Source organism: Suricata suricatta, chromosome 9 (assembly GCF_006229205.1).
Source record: "Suricata suricatta isolate VVHF042 chromosome 9, meerkat_22Aug2017_6uvM2_HiC, whole genome shotgun sequence".
NCBI lineage: Eukaryota > Metazoa > Chordata > Mammalia > Carnivora > Herpestidae > Suricata > Suricata suricatta.
Genome location: NC_043708.1, coordinates 31,154,507 through 31,178,125, shown reverse-complemented (window position 1 = coordinate 31,178,125; position 23,619 = coordinate 31,154,507). Strand labels below are relative to the sequence as shown.

The window sequence follows — 23,619 nt, the reverse complement described above, 5'->3', positions numbered from 1 at the left end:
ACAGGGGCCACGTGCCCTTCCCCCACATAGAGCATCCATTCGATTCCCGTAGGTTCTGCACATTCTGCAGAATCAGCCTGCCCAGGGGGCCTCCTGGGGCCTGGTTCTGCCCTTCAATGCTGGGCCAGAATCTGGTCCTTTAGGAGTTGACCAGAGTCTACATAGAATTCTTGCACCACACGAGGTCTTGCCCACACCAGGTCTGCTCCCCTCAGCCCGGGATGGCTATGGCTCCTTGGGATACCCAGCAACCTCTCTCCCCAGCCCAGCCCCCAGGAGAGCTCATTCTGGGTGATCCACTCCAGTAACTTTTATCTTATAGTCTGCAGCAGTGAACTTCATTTCGTTAAAATAAACAAAACCCATTCATGGCCTCATCCAGTTTCCGGGCACAGCAGAGAAGCATCAGGCCATGATCTTTGTGCTCACTGTGAAGCAGGGGAGAGGATTTAAAGTGGAAGGCTCAGCCTGATGGCCTGCGCAGAGAGAAGGTAAGGATTCTCTCATTTTAAAGGAGGCTTTAAAAATCTTTAGGGGAGCGGCGCCTGGGTGGCTCAGTCAGTGAAGTGTTCAACTCCGGCTTGGGTCATGATCTCACGGTTCATGGGTTCGAGTCTTGCATTGGATTCCATGCTGATGGTGTGGAGACTACTTAGGATTCTCTCTCTCTCTCTCTCTCTCTCTCTCTCTCTCTCTCTCTCCACCCCTCCTCTGCTTGTGCACACACTCTCTCTCTATTTTCAGAGGAGTGAGCCCATGCAAAAACAATTAGAAACTGTGGCCAGCTCGGTCAATGGACTTCCGGGAAGGCCAGAGGTGCTGGGTGGAGTCTGAGCCAGTGTCTGTCTTTGCTCCTCACCCCCTGCCGGGGCGAGCACAGCCAACCTGACCTGCCACTGCGCAGCTGAGGAAAAGCAGATGAGACTCCTATCCTCCAGCAGGGTCCGGAGTGACAGGAAGGTCAGACCTCGGCTCTGGAGCCTGAACCCCCAGCTTCAAAACTCTAGCAATGTTTGTAGGCTTCAGTTGCCTTGACTACAAAACGTGGCCGGTGACACCAACCCTACAGGCCTGCCCTCACGTCGAGGGGGATGCCCCATGCAAAGCGCCCTGTCTAGCCAGGCAAAGAGCCAGAACCAAGCGCTATTCTCCCCGCATCTGCCCCTTCCCTCCTCCCCTTTGGACCTGAGGTTTTTTTTGTTTTTTTTAATTTTTGTTGTTGTTAGGTAGCTGTTAAAATTTTTCCTTCTAAACATCTGGATTTCTGGCTTCTTTTAAAAAATTGGAAGATGTGGCAATGCTGGAACCTGTATTTCCATACAGCACCATGTGATTAGTCTGCATGGTGGGTGCCCCGCTTAGAAGGACATGCTCTGCCCAGTTCTCACAGTCCCCACTCATCCCTACTGTCATCCCTGGCCCACCTTATACATCCTTCACGTCCCTGCCCCCGTGGGCATGTGTACTCGCTCCAGACCAGCTGAGTGCCATTTCCTTTGGTTTCCCAGCCCTGCTTAAACTTCTGCCAAGTCTTTATTCCTCCCTAATAGACCAAAGTACTCTTTTCTTCTTGTTAAAAAGCAGAGAATACATTCCCACTCACAATACAAAGTACCCTGCTAGGTGCGAGTCCTTCGAACACTTACTGAGCACCTACTATGTGTGTCACACTGTTAGGAGCCGGCGCCACACAGACGTAGAAGACGCAGTCTTTGCTCCGCAGCTCAAGGTGTTGCCGGGACACACGAGGCACCACCCATGTCACACGAGGCGCTGCCCATGACTGCTCAAGCATCAGCTTGCGTCCCCAGTCAGGCGGGGTGGGCAACGTTTTTCTGTAGAAGGCCTGATAGGAAATCACTGCAGCTTTGCAGGCCATATGGTCTCTGCCGCAACAGTTCTGCCAATTGTGGCAGGAAAGCAGACGCAGATCACATGTAAACAGACAGGTGTGACTGCGTTCCAGTATTGACAAAAGCCCGTGTCAGCCAGATTTGACACCACGGACTCCACTTTGCCGACAGATACTGTGCTACCATTTGTGCGTGAGATAGCGATGTAAAATCCCTCCATTTCTAGAAAAAAGGGGGCAGGGGGCTTTAAGTTCATCAAACAGAAAAGTGATCTGCTCCTATGATTTATTGGAGCAAGTCCTCCACCCTCTTTAAGAAAAGGCATCTTTCTGGGGTCATGCAGACCTGGTCTGAGTCCTGGTTTTGCCATTGACTGCCCTTGGGGCCTTGAGTAAGTCACTTCATCCCATTGGGCATCTGTTTCCTTCTCATCAAACGAGGACAATAATTGGGGCCACGCGAGAGGGCCGCTGTGAGGATTAAATGAGATCACGGTACACGGGGTTTGGCACGCCACCTCCAGGGCGTATGCGCTCCATGATTGCTCCGTGAACCCAGCCGTGCGCACACCTCAACCATGCACGAATGGGCGGGGACTCTTCCCATCTCAAGACTTCTGGCGCCGCATAGCAGAGTCCCGGCTGAATCCGTGGGGCACAGTACTGACACGGCCCGGACAGGGTGTCCTATTCTAATCCCCTCCGCCCTCCCCAAATCCTTCCGAGCCCCCGTAGTGCACACGAGAAACCGCTCTGCCTCTTCTAAACCATTAAGAGCAAGTTAATAAGAGTTTATACTGAACTTTGAAGTGGTTTTTCTTTTTCAAGGGAAGAAAAAAGAGTCAAGAAGCTAATAGGCAGAGAAATGCTATTAGGAATGTCCCTGAACGTCCTGTAAGGCTTCTGGACATCAGTCTTCCCGGGACTCCGTGGGGCCTCAGGGCAGCCCTCCCTCTCCAACCCAGTCCTCGTATGACACTCTCCAGGTGACAGAATCCCCGCCTCGGGCAGCAAAGTGCAGGCAGCTGTGTGGGCGAGGGAGGTGGCATTCCACTCCCACGGGATCCCACGGCACCAGGATTAGACTGGGGGGGCGGGGCAGACCCAGGGGGCGGGGCAGACCCGGGGGGGGGGGGGGGGGGGGGGGGGGGGGGGGGGGGGGGGGGGGGGGGGGGGGGGGGGGGGGGGGGGGGGGGGGGGGGGCGCTGAGATGGACGGAAAGCATAGTTGTTCCACACATTATCCGCAGGTCGACCAGATGGCGGTGCCGGCAGCCTCACTCCCTCACGCCCCCAGCGATGTGGGACCCCGGGAGTCAGGGCAGGAAAGGCCAGGAGAGCAGCAAATCAGGCTCCGCAGAGCAGCCCAACACCAGGCCTCACTCACCTTCAGCTCCAATGGACACGAGCTTGACTCCCTTGCTGGCTATGAAATCCAGGGCCTTGTTGACGTTGGAGATCTTGTGCACCCTCATTTTGCCTCTCTCCGGCTTGGCCAAGCGCTCCCCTACACACAGAGAAGGAGGGCGGGAAGGGTGAGCTGCTGGTGCCCGGGAGCAGGGCTGCCGCTTTCACGACCCCCTCACCCAGCTGTGAGCAAGGGCCGCCCTGGCAGGGGACAGCAGAGAGAGCCAACCCTGCCTCTTTTCTGCCACTTCTCAGAACTGCTTGCCTCCACCCAACAGATCTGTAGTAAGCCTCCCATGGCAGGGACTTGGCTGAGTGCAAGGAATGCGGGGGTGAACGAATCAGGTCCTGCCTTTGTGCACTTATGGAAAAGGAGGCAGACCTTCAACAGGGAAACACACGAATAAATATATGCAGATGAGCAAACACCAAGAAGGATAAATACTTAATATATGTGCTGCCAAAGCAAGCACAGGATAAACACTTCAAAAGAGGATGCAGAGGAGCACAGGTAGAGGATGAAGGAGTTAGGGAAGTCAGGGCAGGCCTGGCCAGGGCAGCAGGGAATGAGGCTCAAGGCAGAAGGAACAGCGCACGCACAGGCCCTGAACCCCTTCTGGTCTAGAATGTTTGGCCTGGGAAGGTGTGTCGGCACTCTAGAATATTCTGGAAAAGTTCCCTGGTGTTTAAATGGAGGTGCTCGCAGCACCCCTCTCTCACTTGAAAATGCTGCCTCTCGCAGGAGCATCCTCGGCTTGGCTCCAAGTCAATCCCCCCCACCCTCACCCCGCCCCCTCCTCCAACTCAGGTTTCAGGCTCCCCAGAAGCTGTGGGGAAAGAATGGTTCTCCCAACAGTCCTCTAGGAGCACCTTCAGCTCAGGACAGAGGCACTTGGGGACCTCTTGAAACGATTTGAACAACATATGTGTGTAACATGCATGCCCATATGAAGGGGAAAGGCACATAGTGGTAGAGTCTCTAAAAGGCCAGGGACACCACAGGACTGAGAAGTACCATCCTCGAGCCCAAGACCCAAGACCCTTGCACCTGCCACGGTCTCCAGCACAGCCCAGCGGCAAACCCCTCCAGGCCACACCAAGCACGTGAGCCACCTGGCTGAGGACTCAAGGGGCTGGGCGGCTGCAGTGTCAGAGCCCTACTTCTGCAGGGGGCCTCCTGGGCCCCCAGCTTCTAGGGAACACACTTCCTGCTACAAATGTGATCAGGCAGTTCCCCAGGCAGCAGGGCTGGGCCTTTACGATTAATTCAAGACTTTCCGCTGGCAGCCACTGCTCAGCCTCCCCAGCCAGGTACCCCACCATCCTCCTGGGCAGATGAAACGCCACGGCTTCCCACAGGATGGATGAGAGTGGCACCCCATCCCCCCTGCCCAAAGCCTGCCCCAGCCGTTAGGTCCCACCAAGCCCGGACTCCCCAGCCAGCCGACAGCTATGCACACTGGCTGGAACAGGATGGTGGAGGCAGCAAGGCTAGCGGTTCTCAAACCTCAGATGCCCAGCCTCCACCTGCCTCCTACGTTTCTGATTTAGGAAGTTTGGGGTGTGTTCTGGGGATCTGCATGAGGACTCTAGTGCGGATGGTCCAGGGATGCTTCTCAGAGGACCTCTGCGGGCAGCAGCCCCCTCCTTCTGTCACTCTCTCCACCTCAAGACACTCAAGGAAGAAAAGGCGACGTCTCAATGGCTCCGCATCCCCCACTCCGAGGAAAGAGGCCTGCTTCGCAGACGCACACAGGTCCCATTCAGCAGGGGCACACTAGTGGTTACGCAGAAAAGCCCAGCTCAGGGCATCCAGTCACTCTACTCTTTGCCAAGCATCACCTACATGCCAAGTACAATCTGAAGCCACTGAGACACAGTGATGAGACCATCCCTGCCCCCAAGCAGCTCAGGGGGGAGGGGGGGGAACAAGCGAGCCAAAAATGATCATGCCACAGGGAAACGGACACAAGAGGAATTAATGGGGTGCGACAGGAGCCCAGAGGAGGGCAGCCACCCATGTGGGGAATGCCTTCCTGGAGGGAAACCCTGAGCTGAGTTTTAAAGAATGAAAAAGAACAACACCAGGTTTGTTTAAACGAAGAAATGCTGGAAGAGGAGGCAGGGAAGGAGGCTCTAAAAGGCGGTTAGAGGAAAACAGTATGGCAGTTCCTAAAAAAAGTTAAACATAAAATTACCATATGATCCAGCATTCCTACTTCTAGGTTTATACCCCAAAGAATGGAAAGCGGGGACTCGCTCAGACATCTGTACACCCGTGCTCACGGCGGCATCTTTCACAAGAGCCACGAGGTGGAAGCCATCCAAATGTCCCATCAGAAGATGAATGGATAAGCAAGATGTGGCATGTACATACAACGGGACATTAGCCTGACAAAGGGAGGCGATTCTAACACACGCTACAACCCGGAAGAGCCCGGAACCGTTACGATGAAATAAGACAGCCACCAAAGGACACATATACTGTGTATGATCCATACATATACTGTATGATTCCAGTATTATGAGGTGCTGAGAATGGTCAAACTCACGGAGGCTGAAAGGATGGTGGCTTCCAAGGGCTGGAAGGAGAAGGGACGGGGGAGACAGTGTTTAATGGGCATGGAGTCTCTGTGCGGGATGATGGAAAAGCCTAGAGATGGACGGTGGTGATGGCAGTACAACATTGGGAACGTACTGAACACTTCCGTGTATGATTAAAATGTTCAAAATATTGGGGCATGGGTGGCTCAGCTGACTAAGCTTTCAGCTCAGGTCGGGATCTCATGGTTTCATGAGTTCGAGACCCACATCGGGCTCTGTGCAGATGGTGCAGAGCCTGCTTGGGCTTCTCTCTCTCTCTCTCTCTCTCTCTCTCTCTCTCTTTCCCATTCTTTCTACCTGTCCCCCACTCATGCTATCTCTATCTCTTTCAAAATAATAGACTTTAAAAATGTTCAAAATGCTAACTCTTTTGTAGATTTTACCTCCCCCAACACACACACACACACACACACACACACACACACAATCCCCCATCCCCACCATGCTCCCTCCCCCACAGATTTCACCTGCAAGGGGCTATTTAAAAGTATCGGCGGAAAAAAGTCAGTTGTAGCTTATGCAAAAGCCTGGAGAGTTTCCAGAAAGCATGTCTCTTGGGGTGGCAGAGGGTCCGAGGTCTGATACCGTTTTGGGAAGTCAGCTGGAAACAAAACAGGTGCCAGCTCACGAAGGATCCTGCAAGCCATTCTGAGGAATGTGGGCCGCAGGCTTCGGGCCCTGGGGAGGCACCGAATGGTTCTGAGCAGGGAACAGAGAGACCATATTTGGGCCGTCAGATGGCCCCTCTGGCGGCGGGGTGGATGATGGACTGCAGCGGTGGGGAAGGAGCAGGCAGGGGGCACAGGCCTCCGTGGACCACCTGGATGGGAGCTGACCCCAGCCACACTGACACCATGATAGCAGAGGTTAAAAGGGGGAGGGGGAAAGGGAAGGGGGTGATGGACATGGAGGAGGGCACTGTGGGGAAGAGCACTGGGCGGTAAGGAAACCAACTTGACAATAAACTATAAAAAAATAATAAATTTTAGAATAAGGATAATAGAAAGGAGCCCATGGGTGGCTCAGCTGAGCATCCAACTTAGGCTCAGGTCATGATCTCATTATTTGTGAGTTCAAGCCCCAGACTGGGCTTGCTGCTGTCAGCACAGAGCCCACTTTGGATCCTCTGTCTGCCTCACTCTGCCCCTGCCCCGCTCTCTCTCTCTCAAAAATGAATATACATTAAAAAGAAAAAAAGATAACAGAATGGACAGAACTCAAATGCCAAGTTGAAGAGAGAGGCTGAGAAGGAGCTGTCTCCGACTCCTACATTAGGCCCAGGAGGACAAGATGAAGATTACAAGAGGAAAGAGGTCTGCCCCCAGGGCTGGTCAGCACAGTTTTGGACATGCTGAGGGGACCCTAGGGGGCATCTGGCTGGAGATGGGGCTTGAGAGAAAAAGGCTGGGCTGAGACCAGGTCTGGGACTCACTGGGGTCAAGGTAGATGGTACAGTGAAGAGAGTAGCTAAGATCACCCAGTGTATAAACCAAAAAGAAGGTTGGAACCACCCACCTAGAAGGCACGGTGGAGGAAAGGTGTTCATAAGACAGTCGGAGATCTGCATTCAAGGGGAACTGTCCCTCCGGGTTTCTGGATATCCAAATTCTACATTGGGGGCCAGATAAGCGAGGGGGCCATCTGGATATAGGCAGATAGGTTGCAGTGGGGCTGAGGTTTGGAGATGGTCAGCCATGCTTATGTAATGACCCCAAAATCCTAGCACTCTGGAGGGGAAGGGACCTTGGCGACCATTCTCCCAACTCCCTCATTTGCAAAAAGAGGGCTAAGGCAGAAAGGCGGTGATGTGTCCAAGGACACATGGGTGGCAAGCAGTAGCAGAGCCAAAAGCAAACCTGGTCTGCTCGTCTAAATTCACACAGGTCACCCCTCACTTCTTGCAAGAGACCCACAGCTCACCATGACCAAAGGCAGAGCAGAAGCAGGTGTCAGGCAGCACCCCGTCCTCGACCAGGGAGCACCCCATCCTCGGCAGGGTGGCCCACCTCACCTGAGATGACCTCCAGCAGCAGCATGAGCTTCAGTCCGTCCCGGAAGTCCTCCTCGATGTTCTCGATCTGCGTCCCCGCCTTGCGAAGGTGGGAGTTGCACCATGCCGTGAATGTCTGGGCAAAGGAAAGACGAGCAGGCGGTCAGCCTCGCCACAGGTCATATGGTCTCAGGCCCTCACACGGGCCTCCGGGGCTCCCCAGGACCCACCTGCCTCATGCTCTTTCCCTTGCCACATGTCCTTGCTGTGTTGGCACCAGCGGGAAGGACAAAGCAACACCCTTCTTTAACGCCTCCCCAAACAACCTTCTTCCAAAAACGACACCCCATCCACAGCAGAAGGGCTGGCAGTTTACCCCAGAGGTAACACATTAAGTCTCACTAATTAATTAGGGCAAAACAGTTTATTAAATCCTTGTCCACTTGGCAGCTTGCTGAGGGAAAGAATTAGTAAGTTCAGATGCCTGGTCTCAGGATAAGGAGAAAAAGGTGAGCACCCTGATACCGTGTGTGTGTGTGTGTGTGTGTGTGTGTGTGTGTGTGTGTGTGTGTGTTTGGGGTAGGGATGTGGAGGCACCTCCAGGTGCAAAAGTGTGAGGAAGAATTCCAGGAAGGGAATCTCAGGAGAGGAAATGAGAGCTCATCCACATTGTCATTTTCTAGTCTGAGGGGAGAGAAAGCAACATTGAAGCCCCTTGTGGATCAACCAAGCAGCCTTGTGCCAACAGCACCACCTTGTGGCTCAAACAAGGAACAGGGTGACTCGATAAACAGAAAAAAGTGTGTGCTTCAATTTCCCATGCCTGCCTAAAATCTAGGCAGGGATCTCTCCCCAGCTGCCACATACCATGGAAAATGGAAAGAACTCCCTTGCCTCAGATCCAACCCACGTCTTGGCAATTTCACACTTTTATGCACCAACCAAACAGCACTCAACTACATTGGGGCTCAAGAGTGCCCAGTGTCCAGCCCCCACACCAAGGCCATAGGCCTTCTTCCCACCTACCCTGCAAAGTTACAACAGTGAGCAGTAGCAGCTGCACCAGAACTGCCCCTTCTCCCCAGAAAGGTCACCAGACTCATGAGCCCCCTCCCCCACCACTTCCTCTTGCCCTGGGGGGTGGGGGCTGGAGGGGGGAGGGGAACAAAGTAAAGTGGCGATCAACTGGCAGAAGGAAGGATCACCATGCCAGTGATTACTAGGGGAAAAGAAATGGCTGCATAGGTTTTTAAGGAAGACCTGCAGAGCCTGTGAGCAACAAGAAGTGATACCCGTTCACGCAGATGGGGAGGAGGAGGCAGGAGCATTATGACACCCCCAGCTCTGACCTTATCTTTAAACCATGCCTCACCAGGAATCTACCAACACAGGCTACTTCCCTGTCCCTGCAAACACACCCCTGCTCTGTAGGCCAGTACGCTCCTGTGAGAGAGAAGAGGCATGTGTGTGCTATCCAAAAGCTTTGCGAAGGCTGGCACCCAGGCTAAGGGTGGACAGAGGGTGTATACTGATCTTCAGCCTGGAATGTTCTCTAGGTCAAGCTTGGCTAGCTCACAGTCAGCTTCCAGGATCAGGCTAATATATCACCTCCTCCGGGAAGCCTTCCTGACAGCCAACTGCCACATCTGTGTTGGAGGCACAGAGCCCAGTGCACCCCTCACCCGCTCCAACATTGCCCATATCCCACTGCCCGTTCCTTGCCTGGCCACTTGTCAGAATAGGAGCTCCTGAAGGCGAGGGCTCAGTGCTCTCCCCAGACCCCCAGGGCACAAAGTCAGGGCCACAGCAGTGACCAAAAGGGCAAAAACCCCTGCCCTGGGCATTGGACAATCCAGTGGATGTAAAAATTGGGCAACTGGGGTAAGGAGCCAGTGAGGAGCTGATATGAAGTGAGGGGCTTCTAGAAGATCCCACTGCACCTGTGGGTGATACCGAATACTATCAGGGTGGGGGACCAATGGGCCAAATGGTGCCCTTGGGGACCATCCATAAGTGTGAGACGGCTCAGAGGAAAGGGCAAGGACTATTTACTGGGTGCCCTTCCTCTAGTGTTGGCACTAGAACCTGGCAGGAAATGAGAGGGCACTTAGCCTCTATTTTCATTCTGTTAAGTCTGCTTTTGTTGTTGTAAAAAATACTAGTGTATTAGAGAAATTTTTTATCTTTTTTTTAAAAGTTTTATTTATTTTTTGAGACAGAGAGAGACAGAGCATGAGTGGGGGAGGGGCAGAGAGAGAGGGAGACACAGAATCTGAAACAGGATCCAGGCTCTGAGCTGTCAGCACACAACCTGATGTGGGGCTCGAACCCACACACCGTGAGATCATGACCTGAGCTGGAAGTTGGCCACTTAACTGACTGGGCCACCCAGGTGCCCCGAGAAATTTTTTATCTTTAAGACCATTTATTTTGTGGTTCCATCTCTTCCCCCACTGCCCCTGTCCATATATTCCTGTCCGGGTGTACTCACACTGTGTACTTATCTCGGGGGGAGGGAGTCTTTTTTTCATTTACCACCATCCTGGATTTCCACAGCGCCTTGCTCTCCACTCCCTTCCAGGCCCACACTCAGCCTCTGTCTGGGGTTTTCTACAGACTAGAGGGGAAGTGGATCTAATTTACCCCCCAAGCAGGAGATAGTTTCAGTCCCAATGTGGCCAGAGTCCTGGTGGGAATCACCAGCACTGGTACATCTGGGAGCTGTGCAATCTGTTTATCACCCAGTTGTGGAGAGGGGTTGGGGATGAGAGGAAGAAGAGGCCGGTTTTGAAAAAAGATACTGCTTTTGCAAGAGGAAAACGCTGTTGAAAGCAGCCAGCCCCATTTCCTGGGGAAGCCAAGCTCAGAGCCCTGGGAGACAGAAATGCACCTGTGTTTGCTCACGTCTCCCACACAAAGCCCTGCTTCTGAGGCCTCCGGGACCTCACTTTGCTAAAGCCCTCAGTCTCACGTCCCGGGCCCCACAGGTGATTGCCTTGAAAGGGCGTCTGAGCACCTCCCCAGTATGAAGGTTCCACCTACAAGCAGCACCCATCACACAACTCAGGCTTACGTAGGAAATGGCGGAGGGAACTTGGTGACTGAGAACGTGCTCAGATCTACTCTCTTCCAGCTGTGGTGACTTTCAGACTACCCTTCCTAAACTTTAGTTCCCTCAACAGTAAAAGAGAGATAATGACAGCATGTTTTAAGGCAGGAGGATTCACTAGAAAACAGAAAGTGCCTGTCACTTAGAAAAGTGCACAATCAGGGCGCCTGGGTGGCTCAGTGGGTTGAGCGTCCGACTTCGGCTCAGGTCATGATCTCACAGTTTGTGGTTTGAGCCCTGCGTCGGGCTCTGTGCTGACAGCTCAGAGCATGGAGCCTGCTTCGGATTCTGTGTCTCCTCTCTGTCTGCCCCTCCCCCACTCATGCTTGGTCTCTCCCTGTCTCTTAAGAATAAATGTGTAAAAAACTTAAAAAAAAAAAAGTGCCCAATTGATGGGAAAAGAGAAAAAGCAGCTCCCCCGAAACCTTCCAGCGAACCCACCGCTCTGTGCCCCCAGCCTGCAGCCTTCTCCTGTCATCAGCCACCAAACTCTACCTGAGGTCCCACCTGGAAAGTGCTGCCCTGGGCTCCCAAGAAGACACGTAGTGTGTCTGAGAACACTGATGTGTTACAGGAAAGGACTAAAATTGCGGGGTGGGGTGCAGAAAGTATGACGTTGATGCAGCCTTGTGACTCCTCAACAGAGAAGAGATTCGTGGGGCAAAGAGCGGAGGGGAGTACAGCGCCAGCAACGTGGGCGTCTGGGCACACCACGCAGCCACGTTCTTTCCTCCGGCGTGTGGCCCCACCTGTTGTGTCTGAGACACTGAAGATTCACAGTCCCCTGACCAGGGCAGCCCTTCAGGAGTGCCTTAGTAAAGGATTTATTCAACTGTGGTTTCAAAGCCCAGAGCTCAAGAAGTTTCCACCAGAAACACAAAGGGTAGAGGTGTCTCCATTGCTGGTCAAGATGCGCGAACAGACCTTGGTCTTGACGCTCAAGCTCTGACATTATGACTGAGGAGGACACCTGCCCCTCAGTAGTGCCCATGGGGCCAGCAAGGAGGAAAAGCCAGCAGCCAAAAGGGATGTCCATGGCGAAAGACCCAGGGCCCCATGGTCTCCAGGCCAGAAGCCCCAGTGCAGGGAGCAGGGCTGTCCCAGCAGGGGGGACCTTCCCACTGCTCCAACAGCACCATCACTGGGTCCTCCTTCAGCTCCTAAAGAGACAGAGGGAGCCAGGGGGCTTCTGGTGGATGCATTCAGCTGCAGAAACGGGCTTGGGAAACGTGCTTGGGGCACCATGCTGTAAGTGCTCATGGGTCTCCTTTCTCATTTCACCCTCCTTCAGCCCTGCTGCAAAGTCTGAGGGTGCAGGACAGAGAGAGGGGCTAGCAGAAAGCCTCTCACTGACCTTGAATTATCTACATATAACCCATCTGCACATCTAACCCTAAATAATGAATAGTGTAATTGTCCAGTACTGAAAGTCAGAGCTACCAACAGATCTGGGCAGGCCCTGAAGAAGGGGGTAGGGGGCTCAGCAGGGGAGACGGAGGAGGGGGCTTGAGACCAGGCTGAGTTCATTCCATGGAGCTGGCATGGAGAAGCACCTTCGACTACCTTCTGTCCTCCTGTCACACAGAATCCTCTTTCCATTATATCTATAATAAGTACGTATTTCCTTTAAAACGAGGGGTTCTTGGTGGCTCAGTCAGGTAAGCATCTAATTTTGGCTCAGGTCATGATCTTGCAGTTCACGAGTTGGAGCCCCGCATCGGGCTCTGTGCTGACAGCTCTGAGCCTGGAGCCTGCTTCAGATTCTGTGTCTCCCTCTCTCTCTGCCCCTCCCCCACTTGCGTGCTGTCTTTCTTTCTCAAAAATAAATGAACATTTAAAAAAAATGTTAAGAAGGCAGATGGATTTTGAGAATATGCTGTCCCCCACTCCCAGCTCAGATACCCTAGAACATGAATCTAGTCACACAGGCCTCTTTCAGCCTCTGTTTTCAAGTCTGTAAAATGGGTATGATAGAATCTACCAGGCAGGACTAGCATGAAAATTAAGAGAATATAGTATATTTTCCTCTACAATTCAAAAAAAATAGAAAAAGATAATAATAACATTAATATTGCTATTTATGTTAATAATAATTTAATATTAATATATGTTTGAAATATAGTAAGTGCATAAGAAATAATCACCATCATCAATATTCACACCATTTAAAAATAAGACATCCCACAAGCCCACAAAAAGCTGTCACCAGGATAAGTCTGATTTAAGACTCACAGGGTTCCAGGGTGCCTGGCTGGCTCAGTCAATAGAGCATGCGACTCTTGATCTTGGGGTTGTAAGTTCAAGCCCCATGCTGGATGGAGAGACTATTTAAAAATGATATATTTTTAAGGGGCAGGGGCACCTGAGTGGCTCAGCCAGTTAAGCGTCCGGCTTCAGCTCAGGTCATGATCTCACGGTTCGTGGGTTTGAGCCCCACATTGGGCTCTGTGCTGACAGCTCAGAGCCTGGAGCCTGCTTCAGATTCTGTGCCTTCCTCTCTCTCTGCCCCTCCCCTGCTTGCACTCCGTCTCTCTCTCTCTTTCTCAAAAATAAACAAACGTTAAAAAAAATTTTTTTAATTAAAAAAAGAAGAAAAAAGACTCATAGGGTCTCTGGCTCCACAGTGGGACTTTTTGTAAGTCTCCTAACAAAAGAAGTGGCCCCCACAGGAACATACAGTGTGTCATCGCCCACAGCACTCAGCACACAGCAGCGCTTAGCACAGTCCCCTCCTCACACCTCAGCCGACACCAGCCATCCAGGGACCTGGTAATAGAAGCCGACGGGACTTCCCATCAGGGGTAGCCCCTCATTTGGGCTTGATCAAGAACTGACACCTGTCACAATGACCAGGACCACTGCACACGCTTTGTGAACTGAAACAAAGGAAACAATGTTCATTGATTACACGCGCAAAAAGAAGCTTCTGCTAATTCCCTCTGTGGGGTGGGTACAGTGACAAGACCAACACGTCACAGCAGGCAGGCTGACTGGGTACAACCCCTGGGGGAACTACAATGGCTCATGCCCAGGGCTGGGCACTATTCCGGGCATATGTCGCTAAAGAAAGAAAAGACCACACGTATGAATACGCTCTTGCCAGCATTACTGGAGAGGAAAAAATCTGAAATGGCCCCAAATTATAATAAAGTCTTAGTAAAGTATATTATGATTCACCCACTTAATGGAACAAACACTGCACTGCCAAAATGAGGGTTTCTGAAACCATAGACTATTATGGGGAAAAAAACCCTTAGATGCAATTAACAAAAAGGCAGGATACAGAACTGTACGTACTGCAGGTTTAAATCTACGTGAGGGATCACACAGGCAGGAAATGCACCCGAAACAAAACACATCCAAACGTGCTCCGTGCTGGTGCTCCAGTAACTAATGTCCCTGGCTTTGTCTGCTTCTCTTGTCCAGGCGTCTGCAGACATGGCTGGATGTTAACGATCTGCTCCCTTGTCCTTCCCCCTGCTAGCAGTTTCCTTTCTGATGTTTACTCACCTCTGTGCACAATCTAGGCCATCCACACTTGGCTGACCTCACCAGAGAAGCCTCCCTTGACAAAGGTGCCTTTTCTGCCGGTGGCGCAACAGAGTAAACAGGATAACCTACCTACAGCCAAACACGGCTGGCACGGGGGTGGTGGAGGGAGGGCGGCACCGCCTCCCTGGGCCACTGGGGCCCAGGCTCACGTGCTAACCGCGCCTCTCCCAGGCACATCCTCCTGCTCCCCTGGGATCATTCTGCGGGGGTCAGAGGACAGGGGTCAGGAAACCTGGGCCCTGCCCGGGCTCGGTCAGGGATGCGTGTGATCCCGGATAAGTCACCTCCAACCCCTCCCAGCTATGCAACCCCAAATAAGTCCCTCACACCTTGCAGGCAGGAATCCAGCAACTTTCCCCATCATAACGTGCCTAATTAAAAAAAAGGAAGCACTGGGGCACCTGGGTGGCTCAGTCGGCTAAGCATGCAACTTCGGCTCAGGTCACGATCTCAGGGCTTGTGAGTTCGAGCCCCGCATCAGGCTCTGTGCTGACAGCTCAGAGCCTAGACCTTGCTTCAGATTCTGCCTCTGTCTCTTTGTCCCTCCCCAGCTTGTGCTCTGTCTCTGTCTGTCTGTCTGTCTGTCTCTCTCTCTATATATACATATATAAACATTTTCAAACAATAAATCATAAATCACAAATAGGAGCTACATTTGTGATAGCATAGCATAACGTATTGAATTATCAAGATGTACAGATAACATGACATAGAGAATTATCAAGAATTGCACCTGAAACTTATGTAACACAGAGTGTCAACTAGACATGAATTAAACAAAAACAGGTTCAACCAAATAGAGCACCAGGGACAACCTTTTGTTCCTGGGTAGGGCTGATGCTGATTGGCGGACTCCACTCCTTATCAAAAGAGGCCAATAAATTCCATAGGGATGGTTTCATCTCAAAGGACTCCAAGTATGACCAGTGTGTCAGTCTCCAGGGTGTGAACTCCTACCCCCACAACCAGACACTGTCCGTAGTTTTACTGGATCAGCCACAAAAGCTTAATGCCAGAATATCCCTGGAAGGACATACAAGGACCTGTAACAGTGCCACCCTCCAGGGCGGGGACCTGGGGCCTCCTGACTGAGGAGGGAAGGACATTTGCTTTTCACAGAATACCCTTTTGTTTCTTTTGAATTTTATGCCATACACAGTCATTACCTACACACAGTCATTACCCTGCAGATGTAAGCAAAGTCTGCCTGGGGGCGCCTGGGTGGCTCAGTCAGTTGAGCGTCCGGCTTCGGCTCAGGTCATGATCTCACAGTTCAGGGGTTCAGGCCCCATGTCGGACTCTGCGCTGACAGCTCAGAGCCTGGAGCCTGCTTCAGATTCTGTGTCTCCCTCTCTCACGGTCCCTCCCCTACTCATGCTCTGTCTCTCTCCGTCTCTCAAAAATAAACGTTAAAAAAAATTTTTTTAAATGTCTGCCTGAAAACATGTATATTTATCTAAGGCAGACCTCTGGGGTAGATATAGGGAACTTCCCGATTCTCTGGGAATTCTTCTTGTCAGGGAAAGGGATCAGTGTATTATCAGCGGGGGGAAAAACCCAGAAGTTTCCAAAATAAAAAAGAACAATAAAAAAGATAAAAAAGGAAAAACTTACACCATCTACTTAAAAGAATGTCTAAGACAATCAAAGATTATATAGAGAAAGGGGTGTGAACAACTTTCAAGGGGCTCATCAGTGTCGAACATTACGAAAAAAGTCATCATTGGGGCAAGGACATGAGGATAAAGCATCCATCCCGATGGTAACTGGTAACTGTGGAGAAAGATGAAAGGCAGCACCCCCCTGACCAAGCATCCCCAGAAAACCCCATCCAGGATTAAGCCTCTTAAAGCGGTACACGGCTTCTCCTTCTCAATTCCCCTTCCTGCAGTAGAGCATACAGGAACCTGATCTAGGCTCTAAGTAAAACATCAGTTCTCCAGACCCCGGACCCCCACGCCCCTCCCCCCATGGGTGCCCTGACACAGGGCAGGCCCACCGTCCTCGGCCGCTGCTGGCCGCAGTGGGTGAGCATCAGGCCAGGGGCCCCCAAGAGGGCCAGGCCAGCACACATGCAGGGGCTGAGTTCTCTGCAGCATCTGCTGGTGCAGCCAGGGTACCATGTCTCCCTCGGGCCGCCCTGGAGACCCTCTGGTCCCCACACGCTGCCAACACAGCCAGGGCGTGGGCACCGGTTGGTTTGTCTAGGCAAAGAGCTGCCCAGAAGTGATCTCAGATGCCCGCTGTTCTGGTAACATAAACAGGAGTATCTGGCTAACTTATCAAGGGCACGCTGCCAGCCTTTCAAAGCAAGCTGTCAGCTGGCTCGCTCAAAGATGAAAAGCAGAGTCCTCAAGAACATCTCCACCCAGATCTATTTACTTTCTCCCCACCTGGGAGTGGTTGCTGACAAAGTTGAGAACCACCAGGCAGTTTCCTCTGTTTGGAAAGGTACCTCTCTAACAGCTTGCCCCCCTTCCCCCGGGGCCATGTGAGTGCTGCGGTCCTGGAAACTCAGGGTGTGGGCGGCTGGGGCACCCAAGGGAGCTAGACTTTGGAACTGGGCAGAGCTGGGGCTTCAGTCCCAGCCTACCCCTGCTGCTGGCTCTCTTTGGACAGGATTTTCAGTCTCAGCCTCAGGAGGATGCCCATCTGTAAAATGGGAATAACAAGACCTAAACAGCCCCACACCAGAAAGGACCATATTATATCTTTTTTTTTTTTTAATTTTTTTTTTTAATGTTTTTATTTATTTTGGATACAGACAGAGACAGAGCATGAGAGGGGGAGGGGCAGAGTGAGAAGGAGACACAGAACCGGAAGCAGGCTCCAGGCTCTGAGCTAGCTGTCAGCACAGAGCCTGACGCGGGGCTTGAACCCACGAACGTGAGATCTGACCTGAGCTGAAGTCGGAGGCTTAACCGACTGAGCCACCCAGGCGCCCCAGGACCATATTATATCTTAAGTACTTATTTGAAGACAGCCTGGTGCTGTGTCCACAGCAGATACTTAAAAACAATCTTAATCTAGAAGCAAACCATAAGAGACTCTTAAATACAGAGAACAAACTGAGGGTTGCTGGGGAGCAGGGGGAAGCGGGTAATGGGCTAGATGGGGGATGGGCATTAACGAGGGCACTTGGTGGTATGAGCACTGGGTTTTATATGTAAATGATGAATCACTAAATTCGACTCCTGAAACCATTATTACACTATATGTTAACTAACTTGGATTTAAATACAATTTAAAAAAATATCTTAATCCAGCTGGCCTGTCACTTGCTGGCTATATGACTTTGATGAACCTGTCTGGGCCTCAGTCACATCACCTGACAAATGGGGACACATAATATCCTTACTTTGCAGGCTGTTGTCAAAATGAGGCAATGAAAGCGAAACAGAACAGAGCAGAAGCCTATAAATGTCCGCTGTCACACGGCTCCCACTTCCCATCCCTTTCTGTTTAATCAAGGTTAATCATTCACGGAGCTCTACAGGCTGAAGGAAAGAGGTCCTGTTATTTATTGCCCTGCTGATGGGGAAACCCCGACACCAGCCTCCCAGCCTGAGTGGGAAGACCTGACGGGGAGCAGAAACCTGTCTGTCTACCTGCAGCTCATGTCAGGAGACAAAAGGGTCACCATGGAGGGGTGGCTCATCCTGGAAAGTGGTCTGACCTAATGTACACACCCCTGATCAAGATCTCAGGCACCCCCTTCCCAACAAGGACCCCAGAAAGCAGTTCGTGGCCTGGACAGCTCAGCACTTTTCTGCCAGTGTGGGTGGAACATGCAGGCTCCTGCGAGAATTTGGAGCAATTTTAAAAGTCAGGTGGTGGGGCACCTGGGTGGCTCGGTCAGTTAAGTGTCTGACTTCGGCTCAGGTCATAATCTCGTGGTTCGTGGGTTCAAGCCCTGGAGCCTACTTCGGATTCTGTTCTCGGTCTCTCTCTGCCCCTCCCTTACTTGTGCTCGCTCGAGCTCTCTCAAAAATGAATAAACATTTAAATAAAAAAGTCAAGTGGCACTTGATTTCAGTGAAGCAGCAAGGGCTGTCCTCTTAGCTCCTAGCCAATAAGAATCAGCTGCCTCTGCCACTCTACCACGGCCACAGCCTGGCATCTTCCATCTTCCTGAGGCCAAATGAAGAGCCAGCCATCAGCAGGCTCTGTGAACTACACCTTTGTGAGCCGGATTCACTGAGTCTCAGTTTCCACATCAGTAAGACAAAAGACACATGTGAGTGTCTATTCCCCCCGGGTGGTTGTGAGGGATGGTTATGTGAACTACTGCAACAGTCTTAGCCCAGTGCTGGACACAGAGGAAGTGCTCACTAAATGTTGAAAACCAAAAAGGTATCCACTGAAAGTAGAGTGCCGGTTGCTTAGGGCTGGAAACAGAGGAGAAATGGGGTGCAGCGAAGGGGCACGGGGTCTTTGTCCAAGGTGATGAAAATGTTCTCAAACAGACAGTGGTACTGGTCGCACAGCTGTGACTATGCTAACAACCATTCAACCATACCCTCCAAACGGGTGAACTGCATGGAAATTACATCTCAAAAAAGCTATTGGGTTTTTTTAATTTATTTTTTTAATGTTTTATTTATTTTTGATACAGAGAGACAGAGCATGAGAGGGGGAGGAGCAGAGAGAGAAGGAGACACAGAATCTGAAGCGGGCTCCAGGCTCTGAGCTAGCTGTCAGTACAGAGCCTGATGCGGGGCTCGAACCCACCAACATGAGATCTGACCTGAGCCGAAGTCGGAGGCTTAACAAACTGAACCACCCAGGCACCCCTCAAAAAAAGCTATTGTTAAGAAAATAAAAACAAAATGTTCCAGACCCCACTCAGCCTTTTACCAAGATGTTGTTGTTGTTCTTTACTCATTAGTCCCATGGCAAGAAACCAGCCAAAAGGGCAGGCGCTGGACCATCCCCCTCTCCGGGCACTGAGGTCACTGATGGATGGGACTACCCAACTACCAACAGTGGCGTGCCAGCAAGCGAGGATGAAGAATCCAAGGTGAGAGGGGCCGGTCTCATCTTTGGCCACATGTAGCATGTGAGCCTGAGGTACCACCGGCCCTGATGGCCCCCAGGGAGTGACTATGCTGAAGGGCAGGTCACAGCCTGGGGCATCTGCTCCTCTGGGCCACTCTTCACACCAGTCCACAGCAGGGCGACACTGTGAGAACAACCTAGCCTGCCCCCCGCCGCTGCCCCTGCGTTGGTCCCGCCTGTACCACCTCCCCCGTGTCTGGAGTCGGACGTCTGGAGGCCTCGCAGGTCTGACAGCGCACAGGCCTCGACAGGCCACAGCTCACAGAAGTAGCCCACGCATTCCTTTCCCAAAGAAGGAAAAGCCACCCAAAAGTGAGGTCATTTGGTTTTTCTGGCTCAGACGTCGACAGCGATGGGCCACTCGGTTCCACAGAAAACTTCCCAGATGACAAAGGCTTTGGCCCAGCCTGGCATTCATAAACTATGGGGGTCTGTGGTCTGGCTGAGTGGACCCTAATTGGACTCCTCTGCGTAGCTGAGGTGGGACCCTCCAGTTCGTATCTGAGCCTCGATCTGTGAACGCACACTCAGCGGAAATGGGCCTGCAAGAGGAAGGAAGTGAACTGTATTCGAAACGGTCAGCTGGCACCAGGAGTGATGGAGGTCACTTGGGTGCCTGGAGTGTTCCCGAGTCTGGGCCAGCAGGACCCAGCAGGCACTGCGCTCCGGCTCCTCCCAGCCCCAGACGCCTTGACCCACTCAAGGGCACATGACCAACAGGACCTCAGGATCAGCCTGGCCCAGACTTAAGCCAACCACAGTGCCACCCACCTCCCTCCTCAGGGCCTGCCACCCAGCAGCCACATGTCCTAACACAAAACACAGGTAGAAACGTGGCTTCCAGAGGGAAAGCTCAAAGCTCCAAGGGAACCCAAAGCCCTCAAGAAGCCGGAGATCCCCGAGCAGAAAGCAGGGCTGGGCATGCAAGCTCAGAGCCCCCTAACTATGGAAGTGTGACAAAACACAAGGAATCGCCCCAGTGACTGGCAGTCTCGGGGGAAGGGGAAAGCACAGACTTCCTAAGAGGCATTAATAGACTGTGTCTGCACCTGCCACTCCCCGAGGCAGACCTCCATACTTCTCTTCTCTGACAGCAATGACCCCATGCCTAAGAGGAAGCTTCTGGTTCCTGAAGCCCTGAATGGAGGAAGGGAACCAGAAGCATGGCACTTGAGTTCCTCCTGAGTTGCGTATAAAATAGTTTATCCCTCTACACCAAACAGACTGGTAAGCAGTGAGGATGCCACTGGGGTGGAGGGGACCTCTCACACCCTGCTGGAGGGCAGACTGCAGACATTCTGGAGCTCAATCCAGCACCATATTGTGAAATACGACGGGCGTCTACCCCACTACCCACAGTTCCTGCCAGGAAACCCGCCCCCTCCAAGAAATCCTCCCGTAGTGAACGCTGGGCATGCAGGAGAATGTTCATCATCGCATTAGCTGTGCTGGCAGGGGAGGGGCCGGGGACGATCTGTGTGTTCCTTGTCAGAAGACTGTGGGTACAAATGTGACCTTGCATGGAGCTGCAGTGACAATGGGCCATGGGTTGAGGGCCTAATTAAGTCAGTTCTCTGTACCTGAAGTCCAAGAAAATAAAGTTTCTTCTCCCCAAACCCAAACACAGATCAGCACATCATAAAGCAACACAGAAATCCCAAAACCCCTTTGTGAAGGGGCCAAAGACAACATGTGAGCCAAGGAAAACCCCACCCAGGCCCAGACTGATGTGGCCTGAGGCCATCACTGTCCTCCCAGCCTGTCCACTAGACCCCTCAGAAGTGTGGGCACCAGCAGCCAACACAGCAGACCTGTCGGCCAGGTCACCAGCCAACCACTCAGCGTGGCCAGCCAAGCTCAAGGGACAGGGCAGACGCAGGAACAGCAGCAGGATGCAGGAGGCTGGGGGACAGAAAAGCATCTGCAGAAATGGCCACATTTCCATAAGGGTGAGAAGCGCAGCTGCAGGTAGATCTGACGGGGAAGGACCCTCCAACTGTGCTGGGACAGGGCAGGACGCGGGGCTTCTGACTGTGGGTCAATGTCCACACTGCGCAGCGGGAGAAAAGGCTGCAGAGAACAGGGACAGCCAGTGGGCACCATGGCCTCCCCCAAACCTCGTTCTAAAGAAAAATACAGTGTCCAGCCCTCACAATGGGGGCACTGAGGCAAAGGGGTCCTCTGGTCCAGAGGGGAGGAGGGAGGGAAGGTGATCAAAGATGTTGGTTGTTATTACCACTCAGGGAGGCACCCATCACCTCAGCAAATCTGCACAATGATCCTATGCTAGAGGAGGAGACAGAGCATCAGAGGTGTGAAACAACTTCCCTGTCACACAGCTAGTGAGAAGCAGAACTGAAATTTGAACCGGGGTATACAGGATCCCCAAGCCCGAGCCTTATCCACTAGGCTGTGGCTGAGGCTCTTCCAGATAAGCCTTCTGCCCGCTCTCAGAGGGACAAGGAATGAGGAATCTGACAGCACCACCCACCCTCCTGCACCGGCGCTGGGTCTGCTCAGAGCCACACGAGGACCTGTGCAGCTGTCCTCAGGCAGTCCCTGTGCCTGGGTCAAGGAGGGTAGCAAAAGGGCAGCCCAGGACACCGGAATCACCTCCCCCCACCCAGTGCTCACATCCAGCCAGGAGAGGTCCTGGACCTGGCAGCTCCTGAGGGATACAGCAGGGGCTGGACAGGTTTTTCTTCTAAGTCTCAGTTTTAGGGAGGCGGAAAGAGGGTTTGAACTCTTGTCTCTTTTGGCTTTCTGAACACAAAGCCCATTGAGAGAGACCAGGAATATAATTAAAAGAGCCGCCAAGTTGGGGGTGCGTATGCCAGAGTGTGGGCAACTGGCTTGTTGGGGCTTGGATTGGCCTGATGTCAGCAGCCGCCCCCGCAGCAGTCCACTGCAGATGCTCCTGACACGTGCAAGCTCCAGGGTCCCCTGGCCTGAGAGCTGGGAGCCAGACTGCGTTAGGCCGGGCGGGGGCGTCACATGATGTGCTCCTAATTCAAGGAGCCTTTAGTCTGCCAGAAATGCCTAACGTGAATCAAAAACTCCTATCAATGGGGGCGCCTGGGTGGCTCAGTTGGTTAAGCATCTGACTTCGGCTCAGGTCATAATCACAGTTCACAAGTTCGAGTCCCAGGTCAGGCTCTGTGCTGACCGTTCAGAGCCCAGAGCCTGCTTTAGATTCTGTGTCTCCCTTTCTCTCTGCCCCTCCTCTGCTTGTGCCCTGTCTGTCTCTGTCTCTCTCTCTCTCTCTCTCTCTCTCTCTCTCTCTCTCTCAAAAATATATAACATTAAAAAAAATTTGTATCAATGACTGTATATTTGCAAACTAAGTTTAAATGCATACGGGGAAGTTTCAGAAGGTGTAAGGCTAAAACAGGGCCCTGACCTAGTCATGCATGTGTGTGTGTGTGTGTGTGTGTGTGTGTGTGTGTGTGAGCAAGTATATGTACCCGTACCTGACTGCTGCCCTGAGGAAGTCAGTGAATTTTTAAAGCTGAGGAATTTTAATTAGATAAAAAGACTGTAAATGTGAAGAGAGATCATATAACTTATCATCCAAACCAGGACACTTAAAAATAAAAGGAGGCGCTATTAATAATTACATCAGGGTAACAGGTGCAAACCAAGACATATGGCGACCCTACACAAGTGTGTGGGGTCGGGCACGGTCAGGAGGGTGATGCCGCCCAAGCAGAGGAAAACAAATGTCAAAGTCCTCAGGGACAAGGGGATGACAGTTCAAACCGCTAGAAAATGGCCACGGAGCTGGTGCAGGAGGAGGGGAGAGGGAGGCCAGAGGCTGGAGGTCAGCAGGCCGCAAGGCCTGAGGCTGTGCACGATGTTAGAATAGTTTCTCCTTGAGAACAATGGAAACCACTGAGAGCTGTTTGATTTTAGCCAAGGGATCGAGGGTGAGAATGAGGAGGGTCCAGGAATCAGGTGTGGGTTTACAGATCATTACACCTGCACCTTGGAAAGAGACTCCTAATTTTGGTGTGAACAACAGATCAGAGGTGGACAAGAATGTCAACAG

General features: G+C 52.2%; 1 protein-coding gene across 4 annotated transcripts in view; it reads right to left on the bottom strand.

Annotated features, from left to right (window-relative positions):
- The window catches only part of ACTN1 (actinin alpha 1), a 97,510-nt gene that overhangs the window by 38,301 nt on the left and 35,590 nt on the right, over positions 1-23,619 (bottom strand). For all 4 annotated transcript variants that reach the window (XM_029952882.1, XM_029952883.1, XM_029952884.1 and 1 more), the window contains exons 2-3: positions 7,874-7,988; positions 3,239-3,358 (exon numbers count right to left, since the gene is read on the bottom strand). In XM_029952882.1, coding sequence (XP_029808742.1) covers positions 3,239-3,358; positions 7,874-7,988 — 235 coding nt within the window. The remainder of the gene's footprint in view (positions 1-3,238; positions 3,359-7,873; positions 7,989-23,619) is intronic.